Raw genomic sequence first — 27,327 nt, 5'->3', positions numbered from 1 at the left:
CATCGCGCCATGGAAGTAGGCGTAGGATTTAGCTTGGGGTGAGTGCCGGTATCGAGTCAATTTGTAACATTTCTGATGCGTGAGATCTGAATCGCCTTGCTGAATGCGAATAGCATTAGTGAAGGCATAAAACTCGGTCTAGGCCAGGGTTTCTTTTTCCATGATCACTCATCTGGTGGGAAGTCACACTCTTGTTCTTGGTGGGCTCTCTTATAAAACTTGATATTTCTTGCCAATATCCGATATGTTAAACTGCTGTTGAACAAAGGCTGCAAGGTGGGATGAGAGGGGAAATCGTCAAGGAAGACACGGGAGTGGGAAATGTTCTATATGATTCTCTAAATGGGTATTGGTATTGTACATGAAGATCGTCCGTCAAAATTCATAAAGCATCATAACGCTGTTGTTCCGTCCTTCCTCTAAAATTTGTACATGAAACACGTAGCTGTGGCACGAGATGCCTATTGAAGTAAACATGGACAAGAGAAGTGAAGATACAAGGGCAAAAGCCATGGTGATAGGATCTAGCAAAACACGTATTAGCCATTTGCATGACGAAGGAATCCAAGTAAGGCTATACTTACGTAGTTGTGCCCATGTTTCGGGCGTAGGTAAACCAAAAGCATCATTCTGTTGACAAGCTTCCTTCGAGAGAAACTAAAGATGCTTCTTGCAGCCGTAGCCTTTCGGATAGCCGGAGATGTCCGAGGATTGGCATCTTTGTGCATTGTAGTCTCGCAACCATTTGTCCCATTCATACTATACCTGCAACAGCCAAGCTGGCGAGGGCAACTATAGCGTATATCAAGCCGCTTTGCGAGAAATTGGATGCCCCAGATCCATTGTCACTGGCCGTGGACTGAGGACCACCGCCAGTCTGGGTGGGCGAAGGGCTTGGATCGTCGACATGGAGGGCATTTGTGCTGCCGGTCCATGCGTTCCAGTTAGTCATGCCGCTGGGGCACTCATCTGCGATCTTTCTTCCATCGATCTTGGCGATCTCGGTTCCGTACTTGGTCATGGTGATGACGACGTCGCCAGTGCCCAGGAAGGGAATGCTTCCGTGGTAGACGCCCTTGCCGCCGTCAGGGGTCGAGGTCCAGTTGCCCTTCTGCGCCTTGCCTCCGACGGAGACGATGACCTCTGCACCGGACGTGAGGAGAGCAGAGTAGAAGATCTTGTCCCGGACGACCTGGGCCGCCGTGAGAATCTCTTGGTCGTGGGCGACGGTGTTGGCCGTGGTGCCTCCGTCCTTGCAGGCGAGGGCCGGCGAGCCGCGGTACCAAGTCATGAGGGCTTCGTCTTTGATCGCAGGGGGCACAGCGGCTTTGTAGCTGTCGATGAGGTAGGGGAGGAAGTGCCGCCAGCCGTCGTGGGGGTGGTCGAGGGCGTAGTTGAAGGGGGCTTCGCCGACTTCGAACGCTTCCATGGCATTGGTGCGGACGGGGCCAATGTGGTGTGATTCACCATAGTCGTTCCAGGAGATGATTTGAACAAAGCTATTGATGGTCAATCGACATGAATCATGGAGAAGATAGGTAGTCATTGCAAGGTTGGCTTACGCAGGCATCACGTCCATCACCTGGTTCCAGCGGTCGTACCAGAGATCATCGCCTCGCCACACCCAGTTCTTGTTGTAGCCAGGGAGGTTGGTGTAGAACCAGGGGGAGACGGGCATCATGTAAGGCTTGCCTTTCAGGGCCCAGGCATACGCAGCATCACTCTTGTCAGTCATGTCCTTGTCGCCGACAGGCCACGCGTTCCAGCTGAAAAGTCCATCAGCAACACCGCCTCCTAGTGCCAGTGCGTCCTCGGGAGACACGGAGGACCAATCGGGAATGAAGAATGCTCCGGTCTGGTTCTTGATATCGATCCAATCCTCGGCATTCTCTGTGCCTTCAAAGGTCGAGGCGAGGGGCTTGTCGGCATACTTGAAGTACTCGTCGAGCTTGAAGTACTTCTCTGCCATGTCTAGAATAGTCTCCTTAGGCCAGGGCTTGCCCCCGTGGTAGCCGCCGTTGTAGTCGAAGGAGAAGAAGAGTTGGAATCCGACGTTCTTGGCGGCGACGAAGGCAGTCTCAAGGGACTGGTTGGTGTTGGGGTCCGTCAGGCCCATGTTGAGGGCGAAGGCATCGATGTGAGCGTCCTTGGCGATCTTAAAGTCATCTTCAAATTCGCTGAGAGTGAAATTCTTGGTGTTGATGAGCTGGTGAGGTCTGTTAGCAGCTGAGCTATGGAAGGATAGAATCCTAGCCTGACAGAGACGCCAGCATCAGAGGCGAACATACCATGAAGTGGGCAAAGACGGACGCCGCTTGTGCTTGGGTGACCGCAGCCAGGAGGACGGTGAGACAGGTGGTGAACTTCATCGTCACAGCGAGCAAGAACTTGCGTGGCACGCAGATCAGGTCGTCGAGGTCAAGTTTGATCGGCAGGGGAAGCAGAGTTTACAGATCTTGCAGGAGAGCCACAATGCTACATGGGAGAGATCAAAGGCCACGGCCGCTGCATTATGTATTGTGGCCTCCTTCACTTGAAGAGGGGGCCATGTCAGGTATGGCTCGCATATCTACCCATCATGTCGGTTTCTGCCTTGCGAACCGGCCAGGGCGACCGCGGTACCGCCCCTCTGGTGCTGTACGCCATTGTTCACGTTACCACCCCCGGCATGGCGACAACCTGAATCTATCGCGAGATAGGCAGGCAGGCCAACGGTAGGCGGTACATGCGGCTGGAACTACACGGCCTCAAACTCCCACCGTCAAATAGACGAGCAGGGGGGTCCCGCCCGTCTTGAACAGGGCTACGAAGGGCGTTTGCCTGATAGGGCTACATGAAAAGAGCAGGGGGTGAGTGCTTTGTGAGACGCCGTTGGATGTGTGTATGAACAAGTGGGCTGTATGGACATCGGTCCCCAACGTCTAGAGTGGTTTCTCTATCTGCTGTGCCATTTTGTGCCTGCTGTGCCGCTGAACGACGGCGCGAAGAGATGCAGCGGGCCAAGACTGATGATTTGGACGAGGCCGCTTTTGCCGTGGGAAATTGCCTCGCCCGATTCTGCTTACTCTGCATCGTGAGTGCGATGAGTCCGAATTGTTCATGCTGGCGGTGAGGGAAATAGCTCTCACGCGGCGTTTGATGTGAGGACGTGAGTAAGAAGGTGGCTGTAAAAGCTCGTGTATGTCCGTGAACTTGGCGCGATATGCTATACAAAGTGAAGCCCATCGAAAGCTTCTATTCCTTGTGTTGATCGGATACGAAGTCGGGAGAGATCGACGGCGAAACACGACCCGGGAAACATTTCTGGAGACTGAAGGAAGTAGATCTGCCCAGCGGTACGGTGTTTCGGGATCCTCTGGGCCTCTGGTCCTCCCTCTCCAAGCACCCATCTTTCCAACTTGGCTTTTTCCTTGAACCCTGTAAAGTTGCTCGCCCGACACCTTAAGCTTGTTGAGCCCGCCTAGGGTCCTTTGAGACCTATCATCCGGAGACTGCCGCGTAGCCGGACGTTATGCCGGATCCTACACTAGCGGCTTTCCGCTCACCCATCAAGACACTCACGATCCCTGTCGTCTGACGGCCTACACGTGCGGAATCGGCCGAGTGGCCCCTTGTCCGTCACATTGAACCGCTCGCCGATTGACTGAGTAGACAGTCTAGCAGCGATCTGCCTAACCCAACCTGCAGCTGTGCCTCTAGATTTAAGATTAAGTAAGCAAACACTACGGTTGCTCAGAGGAAAGGTTCCGCTACCCAGGTGAGTCTAAAGAACCGTGCATCGTCGGATATCTGACGTCCAGGGCAAGGGTCTATATCGGCAGCAAGGGTTCCGTGATGAAAACACATATCTGCCCACTATTCCTAGGCAGCACCGGGCAATATTGAGGCCTGTGAGTCTTCGAGAGGCATGGCGTGGGGGGTCGCCGTTGCTTAGCCATCCTTTGCAAAGCTTGGCTCTAGTCCACCTTCGTGTCGTCCGTGGGCTCGTAGTCGCAGCCAACCACACCGTTGAGACCCGATCGAAACGTCAAAAGAGTAAGGAGCGTGCATACTCGAGAGGAAACCAGCCTTGTGGGGGGCTTCCTTCGACGTTGAGAACGAGAAGATGTGTACGAATGCCGGAGCCGGCACGTCATCGGCGGTGGGCTAGTTGACGAGTGTGTATCGGAATCCCGCCAAATCGCATACACGGAGTGCCGTTTAGTGGCTCTCGTGGCAGCTGTCAGGCTATTTCAGATCAGCAAAGACGGATAACCGGCGGCTTGGATACGGTTTGCATTGGGCTGACGAGACCAAAAAACCCCATCTGGGCGTCGCGCTGGTCTCAGAAAACGTGCGCTCTCGCCGGCCAATCGTCCGGATTCCCTCCGAGCTCGTCGTGACAGGGGTTTCTTGCTGGACAAGTCGCACTTCGCACTTTGACCAACCACACCAACGCTGACATGGATTATTATATCGCTTGGGCTGTCACAAGATACTCGACCTCCTCGGTTGTTCATTACCCCGGGGATAATCATAGACGCCAAGAGAGGGAAAGGATAAGCGACCGCATGAGTCTATGGATACAAGGGAAAATTAAGTGAAGAAAAATGAGGCCAAAAGAGCAAAGCAGAGAGGGAAAAAGACCATGTTCCAACAGCATGATCGAGAACCTTAAGCCACCCTGGTCCCTGCCCCCTGTCCCCTGTCCGAACCCACGGTGCTAGACCCTTTGAAGTTGAGTTGCAGCGATTTGCAGTGACTTCAGAGCCACCGATTCGGCCCGCTCTCCTGCGTCTCTAACCAGAGTGCCAGAGAGCGATAGTCGTTCGCCAGTCGATTCCCAGCCGCTCCTGTTGGTGTCTGTCGCAGCAAACGCGCACAAGGGCGGAGTCTCGGCTGACAGCTCCGGGTATCCTCTTCAGCCAAACTCAGCTCAACCGTCACGTTATCACTTCAACGGACGTATTTCTTTCCACGATGCGCCTGATTCCTTGCAACTGAAGATTTGTAAAACCATGGTGTCTGTGCTCTTCGACTTCGACAGTGAAAAATTGAAGAAAGCACGTCAAAGCTCATCTCGATTGGATCGTTGGCAATTTATCTACACTGAGACTCCATGTCACTAGACTTGCTAATAAGACATCACATCACGACTTTTGGTTTAAAGTCTAAAGTCTTGATTCTCTCCTTTTACCTCGGCAATAGAAACGTCGGCAACTAACCAACATCGTGTTCTTCCATCTTCCAGTCGCATCCCCTTAAGTGATACCTGGCCGCCTGAACTGTATGTCTTTGAGCTAGAAATTGGTCCCATCATAACCAGTTCCATCACCACGACCACTTCCAGCGCGGTTAGTGGTGACATCTGGTTGAGGAATCACCTCATCAGCGTATATTGGGAGATCCGTAGGGTTGCTAGGAATCGTCACCTCGTTCGTGACGACACTGATCAAGAGGTTGTTGAGGTTGCTCCTAGACTGGAGATCACCACCGGGCAACGTGACACGCCAGTGAAGTTGTTTCTGCAGATATGGAATGACATGCTGCGGTGCGAGACTGTCGATGAGGCCGGCAACGTAACGCTCGACTAGAGCGAGGGTGAGAGGGACCTGACCGGTGATCCTCTGCCCTGAAGCACGCCCCTGTTGGCAATTCTTACACGAGGTGGTTTCGTCTTGGCCGAAGGTGGCAAAGGCACCGACATGAGAGTGATTGGTGGCATACAGCAAGGGAACTGAGTCGTCGGGGTTGCCCAGGAACACATGAACGACGTAATTGCCTCCGAGTTCGGCCTTTTCGGCCTTGATGTTGACCAGCCATTCAAGGTACTTTTTCTCGGTACCGATCAAGCTCTTCAGGTCACGATCCTCAGGGAGGTTGAAATCGTCAGACTCATTGGTGTCCTGAATGGGTTTTTGCTCATTCTGTTCCGCAGCCAGCGAGAAGGCTGTGGCGGTGACCGGAGAGTTCACCGCCTTCAAATGTGCCTTGGCACGACTCTTGAACACCTCGGTGGAGGATTTGAGGTCTTCGTCGCCACTTCTCAAGACGTTGGCAAAAGAGGCAGTCTTGCCATACACACGGTCCAACTCGTTGAGGATGGACTCTTTGGTGGGAAACTTCCATGACTGAGTCTCCGGATAGACATAGCCGAACTCGGTGGTGTATCTGACACCCTCGGATGTCCAGAAGACTTGGTTGTCTTTGGTGCCAGACTGAGCAAACGGAGCCAACGGAGTTTTGCTCGTCTCAGGATCACCGGCTTTGACGATGAAGTTACCCCAACTATCACTCGCGCGTTGGTCAGTCACATAGGTTGATGGATCGTTGGGGTTGTCATGGCAAGCTTGCCAGATGGCGAACAGCCGGTCGACATTGGTGTGATGGAGCCAGAAGATCGGGTCAAACGCGGCAATTGCTGGGTTTCCCATGTGCCCACTGCCCCCAGAATAGGTGTGGATAGCATTATGAATGTCTTCAATGCTACCCCATTCGGCGAAATTGGGCTGGCCCGGTTGCTTCGGTGGGTTGAATCGATTGTGGGACGCAGATCCAAAGTCACGATACGACTGAAGGATGAAAATAACACGCTCCGTAAGATTCTTGCCTCTTGAAGCCTGTTGAGGGTCGGTTCCAGAAAAGAATTGTGTCAGTCTCTGGATCATCCTATTGTTGTTAGGCTGGTCTGGGTAGCGGATGGTGCCTCCGACCCTCGGGAACTAAGAGCGCCGATCAGCATGACGCAGACATAGTGATGGGCTAAAGATAAAACTACCTGGTTGATGCTCGTATTCGTGCGCGACTCTCGAAACTTGTAGGTTGCCAGTGGGTTTGGATCGATACGAGAATCCTTCTGGTTATTATGGGGACGCTTGACTTGTACCCTAGCTTGGGATGTAGCCTCTGCTGGAAAGACTCCAAGGTCAGGTCGAGCCCAGTCCCAGTATGGCATTCTGAAGTCTTTGGCCGCCTTCACATAGTCGCTCCTGCGCTCGCTCTCTTCAAATTCGTTGGCGACAGCATTGACATGCTTGTATAGTTCCGCCTGAGCCCTGTCAGAAAATAGTGTCTTATGTCATATTGAGCGAATGGTAAAACTTACCTCGAAGAGAGCAAGATATGGACGGTGCCAGGTAAGAAAGAGAATCGAGCTGTGAGTGCAGAATCCGCCGAAATTGTTGTCGACTCTGACCATCTTGTTGTTCCAGTCCCTGTCTGGCCATTTCTTGTAGGGAAGCCCATGGATACCTGCTGGCGTCAGAGCCTTATGGCGAAAGTTTCCAACTATTGTACTTGCCAGCAATCTCGAAGAAAGAGAGAGGCGAGTCCTCCTTCACCGAGTTTTGGAACCTCTCCAACCCCAAGAGATATAGGTTCCACTGATCAGGGTGGTCCTTCATCATGTCACGTACTTCCATGCGCACAGGAGGTCTAGCTATTCGACGTAAGCTATATATTAGAGGAGCGAAATTTGCCAGTTGACAGAAAACACACCTGGGTTGTCCGCCTTGATTCCGTGGACAAGCACGGGTCCCTGAGTGCCATCTGAAGACATGTTGAAAGTGAGTGAATTTGATGATTGGTGCTTCTAGGTATGAGGTACGGTAGTACAGATAATTCAGAACTGAATGAGTAGTAGACACGTAGACTATGCCTTATATACCTTGGCTATTCCTCCGAAAAGTCATAAACGCTCCAACGCAAGACTATGAACTCTTTGCCAAGTTTGAGGCAGACCTGCTGCCTGCTGACTGCTCTTAAGATTCGTAATGGTGGCGCAAATCAACATCAGATATCTCTTGTTCGGGAAAGAAGTCGGTATGACAGAGTAAGCACGGGGCGCTCAGCCAGCCATGGCGTCTCAGCTGCTCTCAGTTTTGCGGTGATGAACCAATGGCAGACTTACTGGAATACTCACCCAAATGACGGATGGGTACGATAGGCTACCTTCTGAAACATCAAGCCACCGTTTTTCTTGACTAGATGCTTACCTTGGGCTCAGATTAGGTGACGAGTTGTTCGCCGAGTACATCCTGCTGATGTCTAGGTCAAGAATCATTGTTTTGAGGGTGTAAGCAAAGGCTGCATGCATAGAAATCAAGTGAGGTTTCATCTTTTATGGCTTGAAACTTCCGATGACAAGAATCATAGATGGCTCTGATGATATTCTCCTTGATTTTCAAGCTCATTTCCGTCCCTTTTTCTTATTTACGCTTAGGCCTTGAGGGACATGGTTGAAGAAAAAAACTGTTAGACGCAATCAAGTGTGAGATACTCTCAAAAGTGTTATCAAGGCTAGTTTTCCTACTTCCGTAATCTGTCTCTGTGTGTGTTGCAGTGTCATCACTCGGGACTTGATCGACTCGGATTTGCTGCCACAACGCACATGTATTGACGGGTTTCAATTGTACGAGTCAGGAACCAACTTGTTCAGAAAATGAGGATGACTCTATGTAAGGAATGTTCTGAGAAGTATGAAAATGACACTGAGGTTCCTGCATGTATAGGTACAGAAGCATTCTCAACATTCCAAACCTTCGTTTGTTCTAGGATGTCCGATAACCATAAATCAGGCGAATCAAAAAGCAGAAGAAAAAAACAAGGCACAGAATTGAGAGACGGGGCGAGTAGGCCAGTCCGATTATTTCCCCATGCAGCTGCCAGCATTGGGGTCAGACCTATGAGATGATCAGTAAGGGATCGTATGAAATTATGGGGTTATTGTGAACTTTGGGATGACTGGGAATATCTTGGGTCAAAAGGAACGTACGCGTATTCCCAATTCCAATACTTAGTCCTTCCTCCTCTCCAACAATTATAAGCCTCCTTCGACAGCCCAGACATGCACTCGGCTTGTCCTAGAACTCGTCCGCCACTGTTCAAGTTCTATAAATACCTGTCAGGACATCTCCTTCGTATCAAGAAGCAGAAGACGCGAGGTCCACGCTACAAAGCGTCGTTACGTATCATACCTTGATGGAAAAGTCCCACTTCAAGCCACTCTTCTCTTGCATGCAGAATGTTCGACTTTCATGGCCAACGAAAGCCTCTTTAGCTGCACCGACTATGGCCAGGCAGACCAGAGAAAGACGGTCCGAATTGACAGCTGAGATCTTCTCACTGAGCCATTTGCCATAATTGGCCGTCATGCCATTGTCGAAGCAGTCGGCGTTGACACCGGAGCCGGCAATGGCCAAAACGGCAAGGAAAGCAGTGGGCTTCATATTGATGAAAGTGAAGTTGCTGAATTGAGTGTGATAACGTTTTGCTCGATGAGTTGAGTGGATGAGAGACACATTGACAAAGGACGATGGGACTTGACATAGGATAAGGACTTAAATAGATATGAGCGCTGCCTACATATACCCAACTTGATACAAGATGGGTCTGAAGGTCATGGGATAGCTGTCGCACCTTTACAGCTCCTCTTGATTTCTGGGAGATAACTGCGCCATCCGAGAGCGACCATCACAAATGCTAAACAAACTTGAAGATGCAAAGGTGTTTGCTGCCTCGATCTCATAGTGCGTGCGGAGTTGGCGACATTGACCAAGGCTGATGTCTGTGGCATTGGACCTCTGCTGGCTCGAAGCGTCTTTGCTATGATTGTCGATCTCGTGATAAGCTGAGTTGGCAAACATACACAAAACCCACAGCAAACCAACCGTACCCAAATTAGGACAGAAGGTTGACCAAGCAAACAAAAAATTGTTGACCTCTCTTTGTCTACAAGTTTCATCGCCTACACATGAGTCTGTATTTCTGCCTGCGCTCATGGCGAGTTCTGTCCTCGCCCGTTTGCCTCGGCTGCTTGATATTAGATGATATTCCTTATTGTTTGTTGCGACTCTTCGGTGAAGTAATATTTGCTCATCAGTCAATCTGGCTCGTCTCGGCATCGGCGTCGAAAAATCAATGCCCAGTTCGCAAGCGGCAGGCTCAAGCCGACGTGCGGTTTGAGAAAGTGAGGGTTCCTTCTGCAATGCAAACGGGCTCTGGTAAGACTACCCGCCGTGCCACAAACAATGCTAGAATACAGGCTTTTGTTACGATCCCCCAGACTCGGAAACTCAAGATTAAGTTTGTGTCACTGCGTTAGACGTGATACAAGTCAATCTCAGAGAGGCAAGGACACGGACGAACACGCCATGGTCATCAACCCCAGCATTTGCCAGACTCTTTCAACCTAAGACGACATGATGCGTATGCGAGCAAACAACGTCGTTTGGTTTTTGACTTCATATCTCATGACTCTCATATGTCGTTGCAAAATGACGCTCCTAAGTGTTTCGCTCGCTCGAACGGGAAGGGAACCTGTGGTTCATGGTCACACGTACGAAGGTGCATGCCTGGAAACCAAATACCCGAATTGGGAATGTGAGGAATCGGTATCCGATCGGTTATACCTTAGCCAGCAGAAACATGCCGACTGGAGCACCTCGAACTAAAAAAGAAATCATCTGAGCTACGACATCAGTAGTGAAACCTCGACTATATAATGAACACAGATTCCCAACGACCCTGAGGCAGTGTCACATCAGAACTGCACCACCATCTGCCTCATCACCTGTATCACCCAACTTCTTCAAGAGAATCCAAGATGCATTTCTTCAAGATTTTCATTTACAATGGCTTGTGCCTTTCCCTGGCACTAGCAGGTGTCATCGACGACCGCAGCTCCCGGAGTGTCACCGGTGATACCGAGGACCAGGAACTGAAAAGAACCGTTCCTGAACTAGTCATCACTACCCCAGATAGCAACGAAAGGCTGCCTGACTCGACCGACAACACCGAAAGAGCCAGTCTCGAAATTGTCGCTGCCAGATACGAAGACACGCAAGGTGGCAACTCAAACTCGCCACGTGACGCTCATCCACAGTAAGTACATACAGGAACTGGAAGAAGCTGCTGATAGCTCCAATGTAGACTTTGCCTTGGACTCCGAATTGCTGACTCACTCTTTTCCCTGCGCTCCCTAGAATGACGGACGTCGAGATCCGTGAAGCTGCCCTCAACCTCACCGAAAGGGATGATCCTAAACAAATGTCTGACGGTCTTGCGAATTGCGTAAGTGGTACCCTATTCCCGTATTCTACCAAGGACGCAGCTATAGCACGGCTACTTCTCATTGGACCTTGGTCGCCTCTGTCCTCGGGTGAAGTTGTTCATGAAACATGACTTTCCCTTTGATGCTAACAAAGGCAATTCACAGGTCAGCTGCGTGTGGGTGTGCAAAACCGCCGCCACGAATATACTATTACCTGAAGCAAAGCTGTTCCACATGTGAGCCATGTTCAACATACATCTACGTTCGACCATATATGGGGATATAGGACTGACGCAACTTCAGTTGCTTCTGGACCAAATGTTTCGCAGGGGGTTCTTGTGAGAAGCAACTGTTGTCATGGGCCGAATGGTTTGGCCAACAGAAATTTCCTAGCGAAGCTCAATTCGCGCAGGCGTGGAGCCAGATGTGGCGTCCTATGTATGACAAGATTGAGCTGAAGGGGACTGAAGAGGAATAGTACTTCACAAGAGTATTGTTCTCATCCAGAGCGTTAGGTTGGCTACGTGAGCCCTGTAATGTCACGTTGCGCAGAACTGTCGAATTGGCTTTCGGGCAAGGCAGTTGAAGGGAGCCGATGTCCTGGCGCTAAAACGCTGCAGTGGGATTGGCATATACGGAAATAGTTTTCTGGGGTTTTGTTTGCAAGTGGTCAAGGATTATTCTAGCTTCCGTTTCGTTGAGAGGAGTAGTATTTGCAATCGGTCATAGTCTCAATTTGGATATTTACATGCCTGCGGCTGCGAGGCCATGATTGCTGTTGTTTCACTTTGGATGTTAGATAATGTCTTGAATGTTATGCCTCAGTAGAAATGGCATAATCATGTCATTAATATATACGTTAGGTCCTAACACCCATTTCGAAGCTACAGGAATGTGACGATACGATAGGGAGGCTCAACTCAAGACGAACTAGGTGATTTTAATTTGAGGCTTCTGGATTCACTCAAGGCCCCGAAGGAAACGGGACTTTTGCCTCTACAAGTAGACCTTCTCTTGGTTATCTACCTAAGCTCGCAGAAAGCCCATGCATGTATCTTATGTATACGTAGTCCTATTTTTGTGCAGTCACTTACCGGCCAGACAGTGGACATAATGTCACCTGCCTTACGGAGTATCCTGCTATTATTTATCACACGTGGCTCCCTCGTGGATTTAGGCGCGCTCATCAATCATCATGGAATCAATGGCATGAATCGCCTACAAATGGCGGCAAGGCAAGAGAACCTGGCCCTCAATCGAATCTTGCTTGACTCTGGAGCAGACATCAATCTTCCAGCACATGACGAAGGTGGTCGCATAGCTCTGCAGGCTGCTGTCGAGCACGATCAATTTAGACGATGAAAGTAACTCGGAAGTTGCAGCTTTTTTGCGTGATCATGACGCGTTGTCTGCTTTTCTCTATCGAGACTGTGATGAGTTTGCAGCGGAGAGCGTTGTTGATCTTCGTTTGCCATCTCCAGGATTCGTCTTCATTGAAGAGGTCTCGGGAGATTCGAATTTCCAGTTCTAGCCTCTAGGTCAGAGTATCTTCCAGACGTAGTTTGTAGTCATTGCCAGAGCATTGCTAGAGCAACTCAGAGTTGCGCCTTGGCTACGGAACTAATGAAGTGATGATCTGACTTCAATCGGTGTGTTGAGGTTGACTCTAAAATCCTCTCAGTAAGAAGTAACGATAGTCATCTGATGATAATAGGCCCACTGATGCTCTCGAGACTGTCGACACATTCTCGACGACGTCGTCAATTGCCGTCGGGAGCGGGTGGAGGTGGGTCGCTAACTGAGACGGGTGATGACGACGCCTGTCTTCTTTGCGGTGGGTGACCTTGTCCTGGCTTTCGGAATGTTGAAATCGCCGGCATTGTGGTCGAGTCGACGTTGTCACGAAAGGGTGTAAGCCCATCCGCGATGATCATGAAACCTGTTTCTTTATGCCGACGCTCTGGTAAATATGACCCCGGGAGGGTGGGTTTCTGACCTCATGGTCATGTAGGTTACCCGCTTAAGGGCGAAGGGAAGGGCATCAATCGGGAAGAGTATTGGCTGCAGGGCAAGGAGGCATTAACGAAGGGGACCAAGGGAGGCATCGACCAGCAAAAAGTGGCGTCGAGGGCGTGACTGAAGAAAGTGAGGGCAATGTCTCGGGTTTCGTAAAGCATGGCGATGGAGCTCATGTGTCAGTTTGTCGTGCGACGTGCATTCGCAACGGGTTGTGGGCGGCATTCGTGAAAACTAACGATAAGGTGACGAGGCCATGTTCAGTCGGCCCATACTGCTGCGTAATCATAGACATTCAGTGTAGATAAAATGAAGTTCACTGTTCTCAGCTGAGGACTCGTCAGGCTTGCATTTGACGCGAGGGATGATCCAGGCACGATGGGCTTCAATCAATATCTACCATCACCACCATCACCCCTGACGCAAGCCACGCGAGAAAAGACGATGGCTATTATGTGGGGTTCACCCGCTGCTGTGGGATATACGTGTTTCGAAACATTTTCTGGGGAATGCTGGGAACGTGTGTGGGTAACCTCGAAACAGAGTTCGGATGGAAAGAAAAGATCTACCTTGACAGAGACCCATTTGCGCGGCGTCATGGGATACGCGCCCCGTCCGGCGAGGGGCATCCGAGAGAGACGGGTATCACGCAATCTGCAACTCGATTAACGTTTTGGGAGTAAAGACTTGCGGCTCAATTTCACAACAACCCTTCTGCAGGGTCCATCGACATGGGCCTGAAGCAAGAGAAATCGATGAAGAAAAGAAGTAATGGGTAAGGCTAGGGATAAGCAATAAATGCTCAGTTGCCCTTTCGAAGACTCAATCGTGTAAAACATGGCTTATGAATAAGTAAATGAGGCTGGCCAGAGACATGTCATCCGGAATAGACGAATCCATCTTATCACCACGGCCGTCATGTCTCATTCAACGAGCGCCCCGTCTCATCCATCGCCCATGGTCATCGCCCAGCTGTCAAATTTGATGACACTTCAATACTTGTGAGCGTTCACAAACTCATCAGACAGTGCTTTGCGAAGTAAGGACGAATTAGTCTTAATTATTACACATGAATGTGAATATCATAACAGTAACAGACTATGCCAGTCGAAGCTGGTCGTCATGTCTCCCATCAAATCGGTCATAACCCATTTTTCCTTCATAACAGATCGTACTCCAAACCACCAGACCGTTCAATTGTCGTTCCTTTCACAAGACTCATTGTGTTGGAAAGAGGCAAAGAGGCGATGAAGACCGTGAGCACGGCCCCGAACAGATAGAATGAATGACCAAGTCCATTGAATTCGTAATCGAGGGGATCTCTGCGAGATCCAAAGGAGACGGCGGCGATGGCCGTTTCTTCCTGTACAAGCTCGACTGGGGCATCCTCCCACAGTCTCGTGCTCTTTTCCTTCCTCTACATTGAGCCTCGAGAGAATAAACGAATGGTCTTTCTCATCTCCTCAATCCTTCCATCTTCACGCCGAACGAGACGCTTACAAGTCTATGACACATTAGCATATTGTATCCGCCTACGAGCTGGAGTATAGCGCAAGAACTCACCCTCGCAGTAGTCGACAGTGGTGGTGACGGTGACGGTGGGCTTGGGCGCGGTAGTGGTGACAGCGGTGATGCCCCAGCAGTTGCAGGCGGAGGAGTAGGCAGCAGCGTCACCGCATGAGGAGGCGTAGGCGGGGATGAGGGTGGGGAGAGCGGTAACCTGGCGGTTGGCGATCTCGCCGTTGCGGCGGAGACGAGCGGGAGCGGCGGTGACGGTAACGGTGACGGTGCTGGATGAAACGAATTAGTCTACAATGCATCACCAAGCGGCTCTGCTGATTGAGAGGTTGACATACGTAGGAGAGGGGGTGACGGTGGCCTGCATGAAGGAAGAGCAGTCGGCCTGGCGGGAGGTGATGGGGAGGAGGCCGTCACGGGTACCGGTGACCTGACGGTTGCAGTTGTTGCCGGCGCAGGCGCGCTTCTCGACAACGGAGCCGAGAGCCAAGCTGACGAGGGAGAAGATGACGGCGGCCTTCATTTTGACGGTTGGAGGAGACGATCGACTGAGGTCCTAAGAGATGGATGGGAGTTGATTGGATGGATCTGGTAGGAAGTCGGTGGATGAGGAAAGGGGAAAGGAAAAAGGGAACGGTTACATGGAGACGAAGGCACTGTGATATATATTCGCGAGATGCGGGATGGGACCTTGACTTGGTTGAAACTTGGTGGTGGACGGGTTCGAGTTGGACTGGGGGAACCGGGTCCCATGCTCCTCGTAGACGGGGACTAACAGAACCGGGACGCAGAAGCGAACAAGTTTGGTACAGCAAATAGCCAGCCAGCCGGCCGGTTCAATACGAACCGCAGCAGCCACAAGTGTAGCGGAGTTCACCCGCCCATTCTGAGCAGCGCCCAGAAGAGGCGGCGATAGGAAGGGCGGGTCATCGACCGGGACCTGGGATGAACCAACAGGGGTGGTAGGGTGGTTGTTCAAAGAGCCACGGGCAGCACGCATCGTGGGTTTACCAAAGAGACATATTGGGGAACTAGGCTCCCCCGGTACAGTGACACCCTGTTCCTGAGGACTAGACAGGACCAGGGGTCGAAAGAGGGGGAGCCTGTAGGGAAACATGGAAAAGCGAGGAAGAAGCGAACCGCAGTAGCTCCAGCCCGTTCAGCCCATCTCCTGGCGAGGGTTGCATTTCCCACCTATCAGCAGGCGGGACGTCCGCATGAGGCAGGTTGGGAGAACGTGTGGGCAGGCGGCGAACAGCAGGAACATGAGAAGATGCGCATCGTAGGCGTGGCGTACGAAGTAGCGCAGTGTATCTGTAGGAAAGGTTGGCCCGCGAGGAGGGGCCGAGACTGAGCTACAGGTACCTTTTAGCTGACAAGTATGGCCAAGAGTGACATTTGATCTCAAGGCTTAGGTACTAGCATCCCGATGAGAAACAAAACGCGTGTGTTCTTCTCCGCCCTCGCGGGAACCTCAAGATTGATTTTCCACGCCCCCTTGCCCGCGCTATCACGGCGGGGGAAGCTGGTCTGATTCGGCCTAGCCCTGTATTGACGTCGGGAATTCCTGGAGAGCCGATGGATGCTCAGGGACGACGCTGGTTGCTTCGCCGAGACACAGAGGGCGAGGGTCACATTCTGGTTTGACTTCGCGGCCGGATACAAGGGCGGTTACCTGGGGAGGTATGTTGGGCAAACGGCTTGTTTCTCCTGGACGCTATCGAAATCTGCAAAACGCGCGGCTTAGCTGATGGGCAACTATGGCCGACTTGCAATTGGCAGTGGCACAGCGAGAGTCAGATTGTGGCTGTTGTCTCTGCTATTCTGGTGTCGTAGAAGAATTCATGGCGTTCTCAGCTGCGTCCTGGATCTGGGTTGGTGTTGAGCAGTCGACGGAAGCACCAAGTTCAGAGGCGATTGGCAGAGAGACGCCGAGGTATGACGGTACGGAAAGGGAATCCGTTCAAGCGTAAGCTTGACTGTGGGCTGTACGACTACGAAGTACGATGACTGCAGGCAAACACAAGAGAAAGCCGGTCAATGGTCGGGCTGTGGTAACTTCGAACTTCTTGGTCTGCCAGTGCCGGGGAAGCTGACCAGAATCCTGGGATCGCAGAAGCAACACGCTGTTGGAGGCATTCTTAATTACCCGTCAACATCTTATCCTAGTAGCATTTTGATAAGTAAAATGTTGTATTGGTTGCTGTGCCTCAGTTCAATACCGTCTCGGAGTCGGCTGAACAGGAAGCAGAAGAGTAGACTTTGAACGGCTGTCGGCAGGGTACAGCATCACGGCCTCCAGCGTGGCGTGTACCCGAAGAGCGCGGGGAAATCCGATATGCAGAAGGGAAATGAGGAGAAGCAAAGCAAAGAGACGGTAAGTCTAGCTATGCAGGCAAGGTCATGGGAGTTGCAGGGACTCTTCGGATATAAGTTGGTTGATGACGGGACCCGGAGCGAAAGCAAAATTAACAGCGAGGGGAATGCAGAGAGGAAGAAAAAAAAGGAAGAGCTCAAGTTTGGATAGGAATCGTTAGTGAGAGGGTTCTCGCCAATTGGAACGCGTCGCTAAAGGGCCGCGCCGCCGACCTGCATTGGCGATGATGTTGTGGGCGATGATCCGATGCGACCCTCGGCCGCCATCTCGCTCTTTCTCTCTCTTTAAACCGTCGGTTGGCATTCATAGGGGACAAGTTAAGTGATGAATAGGTTCATTGGCATAAAAATCTCACAACCTTCACTCTTTTGAACGTCTTAAGACTCTTCCAGGCAGCATGGTCTCAATCGAGGGTTGACTGGAGACAGGCCAACCAACCCAAACAACGACTGTTCAGACTCACCCGCGCGGGACAAACTGTGACAGGTTTTCAGCCCGGAAGATTCGTTCTCGTGTACAAAGTATAATTAGGCGACAGCCTAGGCCTGCCACTCGCCCTGCCCATCAGCCCACGCAGTGGAGGGAGGGGGGATGTTTCCCTCCCGATAGCCGGAGATGGCCATGCAATTGGGGCAAAGGACGGAACTCTAGAAGCTTTTATGCTTATGAGCTGTGCTTGCGCACTACCCACCTCAGTCTTCGGGGGCCCGCTCTCCTGTGTGTCCACCGTCCAGTCGGCGCAGGACAGAGCTATTGAAAGCATCAGCGTCGCAAGCCGAGACCCATGACAGCGAACACACCCGGTACACCCCCGTTCGCCATGCGACGGTTGTCAAGCCTGGCAAAGACCCAGAATAGAGGTTGGCAGCGCCGCAGCGCCCTTGCGCTGTAACCCTGACCCCGTCTCTGTTGGTAGTCTGCTGACTGCAGTCACGGAAAGCGACCAACAGCGCAAATTGCAGCGTCGTCGTCCATGTCCGCTGTTGTTGGCCTCTGTTGGTTGTCAAAGAGACTAGTAGTGGGCACAAACACTCAGCTTGTCGAAACAGACTTGACAATTATCTAGTACGGTGACCAAAGGTCTGTGCCTAAACACCCCAAGAGCGCCGGTCAACCTGGCGGCGCCATTCCCGAGCCGGAGGCAAGCTATCAGCAACGAAAACAGCGTAGTCTCTCTCTTTTCCCAACGGTCCAAACGGCGCCAGGAACGCGCCGCTCGATCTCATCGGCGCTGGCCGTTGAGCAAGGTAAATTCAACTTCCTCTTTATCTGTTATCATCGCCAATCCTCCATCGCCTACTCCGTACAGACTACAGATACCAAGCCGGCACGCCTCGAGTCATCGGCTGGGCCATCATCGATAACTACGGACACTAAGAGAGCGAGAAGCGGCGAGAGCCAAAAGCTAATCAACAGGGGGAATCCTCATACGAGTACGGAGGTGCGTCTCAATAGTCCTTGCAGTTGCTGCCAAGACCAACCCCTGCCATAGACAGGGGAGTCGACAAGGGGCTGGCTAGGGTGTGTACAAGCGGCAGAATTCGGCCACTTCCACCCACTGTAATTATCGTCAATTCAGCGGTAAAAAGTCGTCAATTGAGGTCAATTAGTGGTCGTTTGACGGTATAATCCAGCCCGACGACCCTCTTTGTATTCATTGCCGCCCTCTAGGGCAATTATCTGTTGGATGTGGTGAGGTACCCTTTCTATCCATTTCTGGATCTCCTCTTGCGGTAATGCTTTCCAGCACTCTTGCCAGCGACGTACTGCTTCGGCCCGTGACGAAGGCGCCCCCTTCCTGGTGGTCCATCTCTTCATCCACGGCCAGCAAGGTTCAATGGGATTGAGGTCGGGCGAATTACCCGGCCAGAGAAGCTTCGTAATCTCGAAAAGGCTGTACGTATAGTGGGTGAAGTGATGGTCGTGAGCGGGTGCCTTGTCCTCTTGTACGATTGGATTACCAGGTAATCCTTTGATATAAGGGAATAATTTGGGTAATAGGATCTCTTTGCGGTATCTGTACCAGTCAATTCCGCCCTTGCCGTTCCGTATTAACTTGCCCGACTTCGCATTCCAATTGAATTGGGGCTTACGGCCCGGTTGGTTCCGTAAGCCCATTCGCTCCATACCACTCTCGAGCTCCCACTGTTGACGTCGAACGGGCTCGAGCTCTGCGTTAAGCTCGGTAATCACTGCGTCGGCAGCCTTCCTCTCAGCAGCAGTCTCGGGAATCCAACAGTGGCACGGCCCTTTCGAATCGTATGAGAAAGACCCCCAAAACATGAATTCGGAATAACCCTTCCACCTCTCTCGTATGCACTGCCTAGAGTAGGCCTCGTCTGGGCGACGCCAGAGCTTATAGCTACCGCGGCGGTGGTTGAGGGCAACCGCGGTCTCGTCTGACCATACAACCCGCTTCCAATCGTCGAGGGTCCAGTATTGGTGGTCGAGGCACCACTTAAGTCGCTCTTGCCGCATCCTTTTCGTTAAGCCTGGCTTGCGGGTTGGTTTGGTCTTGTGGAAGCCATAGCGACGAAGGATTCGCCAAACAGTCATTGCAGATACGTCAACGCCCTCGTCCCTTAATAGGTCCCCAGCAATATCAGTACAGTTCTTTTCACGCCCATACCGGTCGCGGCAGACCTTGCGGATGACGGCATCGTTGACCTCTTTCGTCTGTTTGGTTGGACGGCCACTTCGGGGGGCATCTTCGTAATGGGCGGGCTCAATCGAGAAGGTAGGAGCAGTTGGGTCGAATCCGTTCTTTTTTGCGCGGGCAAGAACGTCGTAAACAGTTCGAACTGGAATTTCTAGAGCCTGAGAGACCTGTTCAGCAGTCCACCCAACAAGTCGACTTCGTAGAGCAAGAATCACTGCCCTGACGCCTGGATCTAGCTTCTTCTTTGTCGGCATCTCAGGATCCATACTGAGGAAAAAAGAGCAGCGTAGTAAGTAGCGATTTGGCGGTTTTGATATTATCGTAGGATTAGTGGTAGTATCGTAATGGCGGTGTATGGGGTAAAATCGTTGCTATGGGCAGTGCTGGGGGGAAAGTAAGTAAAGTGGGTCAAGATCAATCCCTAGGCTCTTATTGGTTCAGATGGGCAGTAATTGTGGGTCTGGGGCTTGGCAGCGACTGCAAGGACTATTGAGACGCACCTCCGTAGAGTAGCCCGCTTCACCGAAAGAGGCAGCTGGAGCATTGGGGGGCGTGCCCGATGAGATGGGTGGAGGTTGGTTCGTTGGTCCCGCGCCGGCTGGGGCCTTTTGCTGGACTAAGCTTCCCAATTTCCACCGTTCCCGATTTTTCCTTCTTTTTTCTCTCGAGCTTTTTAAGCATCATTATTTCTCCTTACTTTGCAAGGAAGGCCGTTATGTTGTTTTGATTGACCTTCCTTCTGTAGGAGCACGTGGCTGACAGGCCAGATGTTGCCAGTCAGGAACTATTATTGAACTCCCAGGGCATTGACACCTAATAGGCAGCCGAAGACTTTTGATAATTCAAGTATTTAGACTCTCGTCCTCCTCCCCGGTCGCGACTCGATCTTCTCTGTCCCCTGGCTCAACTCCATCAATAAGGCTAGCCCCCATCGGCGCATCATTCCCGTTTACAGCCTAAGGTCAAGCAAGAAGCCCACACATCCCATCTCCGGCTCGCCGAGTTGCGAAAACACAAAGAAACGAGAGGGAGAAGCTAAAGCCAACTTTTCACTTCGTTCAGGGCACATGTTCACCTCCCGGTCGTTGACCCAGGCTCTAGTAGCACGTGTGTTCGTAGACTATGACAGCCTCTGCCAGCCCACAAGCGAGGTGGGCTTCTCTCGGTGAACGAGGAAAGTAGATTAGTCTTCCGAGTCCTAGCAACCCTCATGAGGCTTGGCGACAGAAGCACGTTGTCGCAATCGTGAAGCTCACTGCTCTGTTCACCGTTGGCCGGTGTCAACCCCTGCCTATTCGCCCCCCAGGTTTAAATCCTCAGAAAGATACGCGTGTATCTTGGAAGATTGGTTAAGCCGTCCAGTCATGTCGCTCGTCTCAATCCCGCCCCCGCTTCTACTCTTGTGATGCCTGAACTTGAAGGTTCTGCACACCAGGACGGGCAGTAAGAATCTTGTGCCTCAAGCCAAGATGTCCAGGGCGTGGAAGAATCAAATGGTATGGCAACGCCACGAACCAGCTCACATATAGGAGGGTTTGTCTACAGACAATCTCTTGCTTGAAATCCCTATCGATATCGCAGTATCTTAAGGATAGTCCACATGCTGCCTCTCCCGGACCGCCCTGATCTTGCGGCCCAGATAGGCACTTCATCGATACCGATCACGGCTTCGAGTTCATCTACTTAGCGCAAGCGTGGATAGCAACAACAAGTATATCGGTCCTCCTCCTAAGCAAGCTCATTTGACCCGGCTGTGATATTTCTCTCTCGTGTCTTCCAGGTTTCCATCTCCCCCTCACCAGCTTCCCCAGAATATTTCTTCGGACATCAAATCTCCGCGAAGCAAATTCGTGCCCTCTCAATCTTAACCCCATTCCATCCCCAGCTTGTTTCCCCCGCTCATCCTCCTCCTCCTCCTCCTCCTCCTCCTCCACCGCTTTCCCCTAGCCTCGAACCACAAACCATGCACTTCCCCCGCACGTACACCCGGTACGGACTAACGCTCCGTCTAAGGCAACGTGCGTCTGTCCAACTTCCAAGGGGTTGATCAAGGCCGCATCTGATTGACGGAGGAGTCTGTCCCGAGACAAATCCACGGAAGCAGAAACATGAGGATTCTCTTTCAATGGAATTTGGGCTCTGTGCGAGTTCCCGAAGAGCCGATATGCTTTGATCCGCGGGAGAGCTGTCTCCCCGCCTCCCCACCTTCGCATGCCGCCTTAGAAACGACTCTCAAGCGAGAGAGTGTGTTTCCCCGACGAGCAGGTTGATGTGGGTAACCATCTCATCAGATATGATCGACAGTAGGTATAGAATGGGGGGAACCATGCATCGTCAGCCAAGCCTCGCGTTCGCCTCTTCCCGAGCCCATCTAAGCATTGGAACCTCTCTTCTCTTCCGACGAGCCTCCAGTCTCGCGATGATGTCCCCCGAGGGAAAAGCTTGGGACTTGGGTTACTTGGACGCTGGTTTTGTATTACTTCTCTATACCCCGCAGGTAAAGCACCGGAGCCGCTGGTCGTGCAGATGAATCTGGCATCGTCTCTTACTCTTGCTCCTTTGACGTTAGTGTTGATACTCATGGCACAGAACCCTCGCTTCAGAGATACCGTAGACGACAATTGCTCCGCCTGGTCTTTTTCACAGGCCCTCACATTCCGCCAAAGGCGATACTAATAACCACAACCCGTCATTAAAGTCTCAAGATCCCAAATACCTGCAACTCGCATTGATATCACACCTCCTTCTCTTACCACCCATCGAGGATATTACCTCCGTATATGCCTTGGATAACGCGTGGGAAGCAAGATGAAGCGGGCAGCCGGAATACTCAGGACGGGTTTACAAAGTAAAGGAAAAAAAGGTATCATGTATTTTGACGGAGCAGAAGTAAAACCAAACACTTTGCGCCAGAGTAAGCCCACCTTTCCGCAGCTTTGACGCGGCAAGGTTCATCAATTGGCATCAAATCCTTTGCCGTTGGAAACGCCATCCGCTCTCTATCATATTCCCCAGCCCTGAGCGGTCACCGACCATCCTCCGTTTCCTTCATTCCTTCCACAGAAGGGATTATCGAGTCACGAGCTTTGATCGAGAAGCAACCGACCTCTACCTCCAGAGAAGTAATCTCGAACTCCCATGGTGATGAAGCTGCCTCTCCGCCAAAGCCACGAAGACCCATCAGGTCGTGTAGGACATAGTACCACCAGATCGGCCATGTCTAGACCGATTGACAGAGAAAAGAAAGCCAAATGATAGATGGAATCGTCCCCAGTCCTGCGGCGCCAGACAACCTAGTCTGATACCGTCTCCAACTCCAAATTTTGTGTTTATTTGAAAGCCTCATACTGTGACTCATTCCGCAGTACCGAGTTGACGAGCTCCTGCGCCGGGATGTGGTCAACATCAGAGATTGTCGACAGAAATGCGACGGACTGATCATAGCTTCACTTTCCGTTCGACGTCTGGCCGTTCGCTCGATCCGTCGGGCCGTAATGGCCGATGAGCTCTGAAGCCTCGTTCACGACACTCAGCCCAGCCGGCGCAGAACTATCACTCCTCGTTCTGCCGTGACCGCCTTCACTACTCCTTCTCCGCTGATGGACGGCAGGCGGCCGACTCATGCCCGATAAGCCACTCCCTGACCGGCGACGCGTCTCTGCGGTAGCATCTGGTACGGGTGTGGCAGCCAACTCTGGTACGTACGGCGTAGAGTCAAGCTCTTGGAGTGGCGTTCGAGTGCCCGCGCTCCCGTGATCACTGCTTGCTTCGCTGGCATTGCTCCAGTGGCGAAGGTGCGCGTAGGTTCCTTGTGAATCCGTACTTCCACGATGTAAACCGATCCACGCGCTCGACCCCTGGCTGGCGCGCTGACTTCTGTCTGGCGCGACATCGAAGTAGCCCCCTGTGTATGCCGAGTCGTAGCTGGCGTGTCGATCGGATCCCGAGCCTTGCGGCACTGCCTGATAGTCGCCGATAGAGCCTGGAGTACCACGATACGGAGGTGTGAAGTCGACGGTCGTATCAGAATCATGCCTGCGGTGTGATGGTCGAGGAGACATCATGAGCGGGTCTATGCTCAAATCATCAACCTCTGACGGGGTTGGTTTGAACTCATACATCGAGGGACGTGACTTGGCCCCAGAGGAAGTTCCCTTGTTGCTCGTCTCGACTGCCTGGACAACCTTGTTGAGGTGACGAATGATGATCCACGCTGTCACCAGCACAATGATGAGCAGGCCAACTCCTCCAGCCACGATACCCGCGATTTGTCCCGAGGTCAGTCCATCACTGCTGTCGTCGCTGCTCGGGATAGGTTGCTCTTTGGGAACGGTGCTTGGATAGTACTTGAACACAACTTGGTCCGGATCGCTTGCCCCTGTCGCTACTATTGGTGCCGTGGTAGGTCTCGAGGGTGTCAGTACAGCAGTAGCGGTAACTGTCGTGGTTATTGCCTGCGCGGCATTGTTCGTCGTAGTGATCGTCGTCGTCTCCGTAACAGTTGAGGGCTCTGTCGAGTAGCAAGCGCTCACAGCGCAGCCGAGTCCGTCTCGACAGCAGCCGTAGCTCAAGCTAGCTGGGCATAAGTAGTAACTCGCCGGACATGACTGAGAGTACATTACTCCAGACGCCGGAACGCAGTTTGAACCTCTTTCACACATATATCCTTCTGGGCAACAGCCGGCTGAACAAACTGCGTCAGTTCACTATACAAGAAGGGCTCTGATCCGAATCAACTCACTACCCACGACTGGATCACACTGGTAGTATCCAGACTTTCCTGCGCAGGTCTGCGGTGCACTTGTGGTCGCGTAGCAAGAATCCGTCGCGCATGCATAGCCTGATGCGCAACAGTCTCCACCCAAGCTTGACGCGCAGGAAGAGTATCCGGTCGCGCAAGTCGTTGTGCCCCTTCGATTAAGATCGTGAAAGACTGTGACGTGCGCCTTCTCCAGACGATGCACCCCATCTCGTCTCTTGAAATCCGCCCCCTCTACTACCCCACCTAACAAGTCGACCCCTAGGTATAGCACGCAGAGCGAGCAAGCAATCACCCTCATAGTGGCGATGATCGAATAAATTAGCACAGGTGTTGAGTGGTACAACGGGACTCCGGAATCAGCCGATCATCTATGATTCTCCGGGTCTGCGAGCGTTTTGTCGACAGTCTCGGGCGTGAGTGATAGAATGAGCGATAGTCTTGAGGTTTTCGAGAGATCGGCGGCGATGTAAGGAGCGTTTCGAAGATCGTCCGACTTGGGTGACTTGGTGAGCTGCCGGGTGGGTTGTGAAGAGGGTAAGTTATCCTGGTGCCTTGAGGAGCGCGGAGGATCGAGATGACCCAACTGCAAGTGTGTATGGGGGGCTGAGCGGGTGTACAGCACAGCACCGCAGAACCACAAGCAGCCACACCCCGCGATAGAAGAATCGGCGATCGGAGGCACAGCAGTAGGGCTGAGGAGCGAAGCAGACGAGAAAGTGATTAAACAATACGTATATCATCAACTTGAAAACGCTTCAGCCGTATAGCTCGTGCTAGGGGCGTACAGTTGAAATCAACACCGCGCGTACGTGCCTGTCTTCTTTCCGTCAGGTATGATCGACCCGACAGCGGGTGGATGCAGATGAAGATGGAAGAAAAGGGGGCGATCATGGACTGTTTGGGAGGGGAATGGACGAATCCCTAGACTGTGGGCATGTGTGATGGGAGGGCCGTGGCTCGCAGCTGGCTCCACGGGGGCATCTTTGGGATGATGGGATTTCGAAAGTGGCTTTTTTGTCAGAGTGTCAGCACTCTGGATAACGGACTTGCCCACGACGGGAGAAGCGAGGGGTGAATCTCTCCCAATGGGACGAGAGTAAAGAACGGTAAAAGCCTCTGAGAAGCCACGATAGCAACATGTAGGAAGACTAGGGTGGAAGGGTATTTGAGAAATGGCGCTTTCTCTGGTTGCTCTTGATCACCGCCACTGCTGCGAGTATGCTGGGCACCGCTGGTCTCAGACTCAAGGGGCGAATAGAGAAGAAGCAGCTGACGACCTGGTCGGACACTGTATGCGGTGATGCGGCACGACAATGCCTGTCTTACCGTCCAGAGTGGGCATCGTGTGGTGAGAATGTCGAAGGCCACCAATGAGACGAAAGTGTGAGCTGCAAGTCAACGACAAGGAGCCAACAGGAGCGGCAGCTCAAAGAAAAAGGGCTGGGCAGCAAGCATGCAAAGTAGCGGCTTGTCGCTGGAGGAGCCCGCGGGACGTAGATGCGAGTGGGCAACATGTTGGCGATGCGCATATTTGGAGTTGCTGTCTGCAAGGCGTTCCGTCCTTGGTCGTCTTTGGGGGCTGTTTCCGAGTGAATGCGACACTGAGCCAACGCCAGCGCTTCCATAACCAACGACCAACAGTATCGAACGAGATTTGTTACGTCCGCAGTGACGAGCATTCACTCTACTGCTTCTCTCCCGCGGCTCAGACTTCTTGGTGGGACATATGCAGATTTCCACAATATCTATTTGTGAAGATATCCGGCAAGGCGAATCATCACTCGATGGAGCCGCAGGTAGTCGAAGCCCTCGACAAGCGATGTAGCCTCGAAAAGACTCTTGAGAGCGAACCAGTGGCTTTGAATGGGCTAGTCAATATCCGAGCCGCAAGGATCGCTGCATATTCCAGAAAACAGAAGCAAGACATGGATTTGGACCCCCATGCTGATGCTTGCAGATTTCCCGTGTCTCACGAACTATCGGCACCCCAGGCGCCGACCGGGTCTGAGAAGCAAGGCCAACGTTGTGAGCGAAGCCAGTGCCAAGGTAGCGAGCGAGTGCTGTTGTGAAGCTTCGAGGGCTGCACAGAAGATGGCGAAGATGTTGTGTTGCAGACTTGCAACTATCGTAATCGGGGGTATCCGCCACATTTAGATTGCTTCAACTTGAGAAAGGTGAGCTGTGGCTGCTCGAGGCAAGCAACGGCTGAAGTTGACTGCCTCTGGCACGGACCTGGCGTTTGGATGATGCAGGACATGGGACGAAAAAAGAAAGTTGCAAACGAGCGAACCATCCACTCGGATCTATTTTCTTCATCAGATGAAAACTTGGCCATTTGGAACAGTGATATCATTCGATCAAGAGCCCACCGAGTTTTCAGAACAGGAACCGAAGCAGATTCACCGGATATGTGGTGGCACGAAGAAAACGGCATGACGACTGCCTGGTATCAGGGAGGACCTTGGAATCCAGGCGGCGGATCAAATTCTGATGCTTGGTGAGAATTTCCTATCCGTGAACGAGCTTGAGAGAGACTGATGCTCGAAATGGTTTCCCCTTTGCTCTTCGCGGCAGTGAAGATGCAGAAGGCAAGTTGCTGGCTTGATTTCTTCCGTGCAGGTACGCTCGACACGGCCTCGGTGCCGGAGGAGGCACGTACTCGCTGACTATTAATAAATCATATCAGGCACAACGGCATGGCAGTAGCTGTGGAGAATGAAAGAAAAGCCCATCCCCTGGTCTTTCCATATGGACGGTGGTCTAAGTTCCAACGGAAGGAACATAAACTGCGTGCCTGCACTGAAGGTAGAAGGGGAGAAGATCGGCGTGATCACCGATGGGAACGAGCGAGGAAGGCGTGGACAAGGCGTAGGCGCGACAAGCACACAGCAAAAGTCACAACGCCTGCCTCGATCTGGCACTCAGGCTAAGGTACCCATTTGCCTGAAGCAAACGGAGTGAGGTAC

At 52.2% G+C, this 27,327-nt stretch overlaps 8 protein-coding genes across 8 annotated transcripts; 2 read left to right on the top strand and 6 right to left on the bottom strand.

The window, feature by feature from the left end:
* Positions 1–754: 754 nt before the first annotated feature.
* On the bottom strand, positions 755–2,369 carry BDP55DRAFT_698063 (family 71 glycosyl hydrolase; the record flags this gene model as incomplete). The annotated part of the gene is made up of 3 exons (XM_060577748.1): positions 755–1,499; positions 1,563–2,206; positions 2,289–2,369. The coding sequence occupies 3 exons, from the start codon at positions 2,367–2,369 to the stop codon at positions 755–757; spliced, it is 1,470 nt and encodes a 489-aa protein (XP_060423691.1).
* A 2,910-nt stretch (positions 2,370–5,279) lies between these two features.
* Positions 5,280–7,537, bottom strand: BDP55DRAFT_733740 (uncharacterized protein; the record flags this gene model as incomplete). Its single annotated transcript, XM_060580136.1, has 5 exons — positions 5,280–6,701; positions 6,758–7,027; positions 7,085–7,230; positions 7,268–7,417; positions 7,477–7,537. 5 exons carry the CDS (start codon positions 7,535–7,537, stop codon positions 5,280–5,282), a joined length of 2,049 nt encoding a protein of 682 aa, XP_060423690.1.
* A 1,163-nt stretch (positions 7,538–8,700) lies between these two features.
* Positions 8,701–9,206, bottom strand: BDP55DRAFT_564122 (uncharacterized protein; the record flags this gene model as incomplete). The annotated part of the gene is made up of 2 exons (XM_060570303.1): positions 8,701–8,868; positions 8,955–9,206. 2 exons carry the CDS (start codon positions 9,204–9,206, stop codon positions 8,701–8,703), a joined length of 420 nt encoding a protein of 139 aa, XP_060423689.1.
* Positions 9,207–9,730: 524 nt separating this feature from the next.
* BDP55DRAFT_637428 (uncharacterized protein) lies at positions 9,731–10,081 on the top strand (the record flags this gene model as incomplete). Its single annotated transcript, XM_060572986.1, has 1 exon — positions 9,731–10,081. One exon carries the CDS (start codon positions 9,731–9,733, stop codon positions 10,079–10,081), a length of 351 nt encoding a protein of 116 aa, XP_060423688.1.
* Positions 10,082–10,927: 846 nt separating this feature from the next.
* Positions 10,928–11,802, top strand: BDP55DRAFT_371717 (uncharacterized protein). The gene is made up of 3 exons (XM_060567104.1): positions 10,928–11,049; positions 11,195–11,265; positions 11,333–11,802. Exons 1-3 carry the CDS (start codon positions 10,963–10,965, stop codon positions 11,505–11,507), a joined length of 333 nt encoding a protein of 110 aa, XP_060423687.1. The 5' UTR covers positions 10,928–10,962; the 3' UTR covers positions 11,508–11,802.
* A 2,747-nt stretch (positions 11,803–14,549) lies between these two features.
* On the bottom strand, positions 14,550–15,086 carry BDP55DRAFT_564150 (uncharacterized protein; the record flags this gene model as incomplete). Its single annotated transcript, XM_060570304.1, has 2 exons — positions 14,550–14,835; positions 14,902–15,086. The coding sequence occupies 2 exons, from the start codon at positions 15,084–15,086 to the stop codon at positions 14,550–14,552; spliced, it is 471 nt and encodes a 156-aa protein (XP_060423686.1).
* A 7,959-nt stretch (positions 15,087–23,045) lies between these two features.
* On the bottom strand, positions 23,046–24,659 carry BDP55DRAFT_564216 (uncharacterized protein; the record flags this gene model as incomplete). Its single annotated transcript, XM_060570311.1, has 2 exons — positions 23,046–24,283; positions 24,341–24,659. The coding sequence occupies 2 exons, from the start codon at positions 24,657–24,659 to the stop codon at positions 23,046–23,048; spliced, it is 1,557 nt and encodes a 518-aa protein (XP_060423685.1).
* A 66-nt stretch (positions 24,660–24,725) lies between these two features.
* Positions 24,726–25,986, bottom strand: BDP55DRAFT_637424 (uncharacterized protein; the record flags this gene model as incomplete). Its single annotated transcript, XM_060572985.1, has 3 exons — positions 24,726–25,053; positions 25,171–25,509; positions 25,688–25,986. 3 exons carry the CDS (start codon positions 25,984–25,986, stop codon positions 24,726–24,728), a joined length of 966 nt encoding a protein of 321 aa, XP_060423684.1.
* Positions 25,987–27,327: the final 1,341 nt, after the last annotated feature.

This window comes from Colletotrichum godetiae (genome assembly GCF_030913485.1).
Source record: "Colletotrichum godetiae strain CBS 193.32 chromosome Unknown BDP55scaffold_67, whole genome shotgun sequence".
NCBI lineage: Eukaryota > Fungi > Ascomycota > Sordariomycetes > Glomerellales > Glomerellaceae > Colletotrichum > Colletotrichum godetiae.
The sequence above is the reverse complement of the archived record's forward strand: the minus strand, read 5'-3'. Positions and strand labels throughout refer to the sequence as shown.

Bases quoted from the DNA above. Each gene is read 5' to 3' on its own strand.
- BDP55DRAFT_371717 (XM_060567104.1), top strand. From the start codon at position 10,963: ATGACGGACGTCGAGATCCGTGAAGCTGCCCTCAACCTCACCGAAAGG. The intron at 11,050-11,194 runs GTAAGTGGTACC...GGCAATTCACAG, and splicing joins CTGACGGTCTTGCGAATTGC to GTCAGCTGCGTGTGGGTGTG. The intron at 11,266-11,332 runs GTGAGCCATGTT...ACGCAACTTCAG, and splicing joins GAAGCAAAGCTGTTCCACAT to TTGCTTCTGGACCAAATGTT.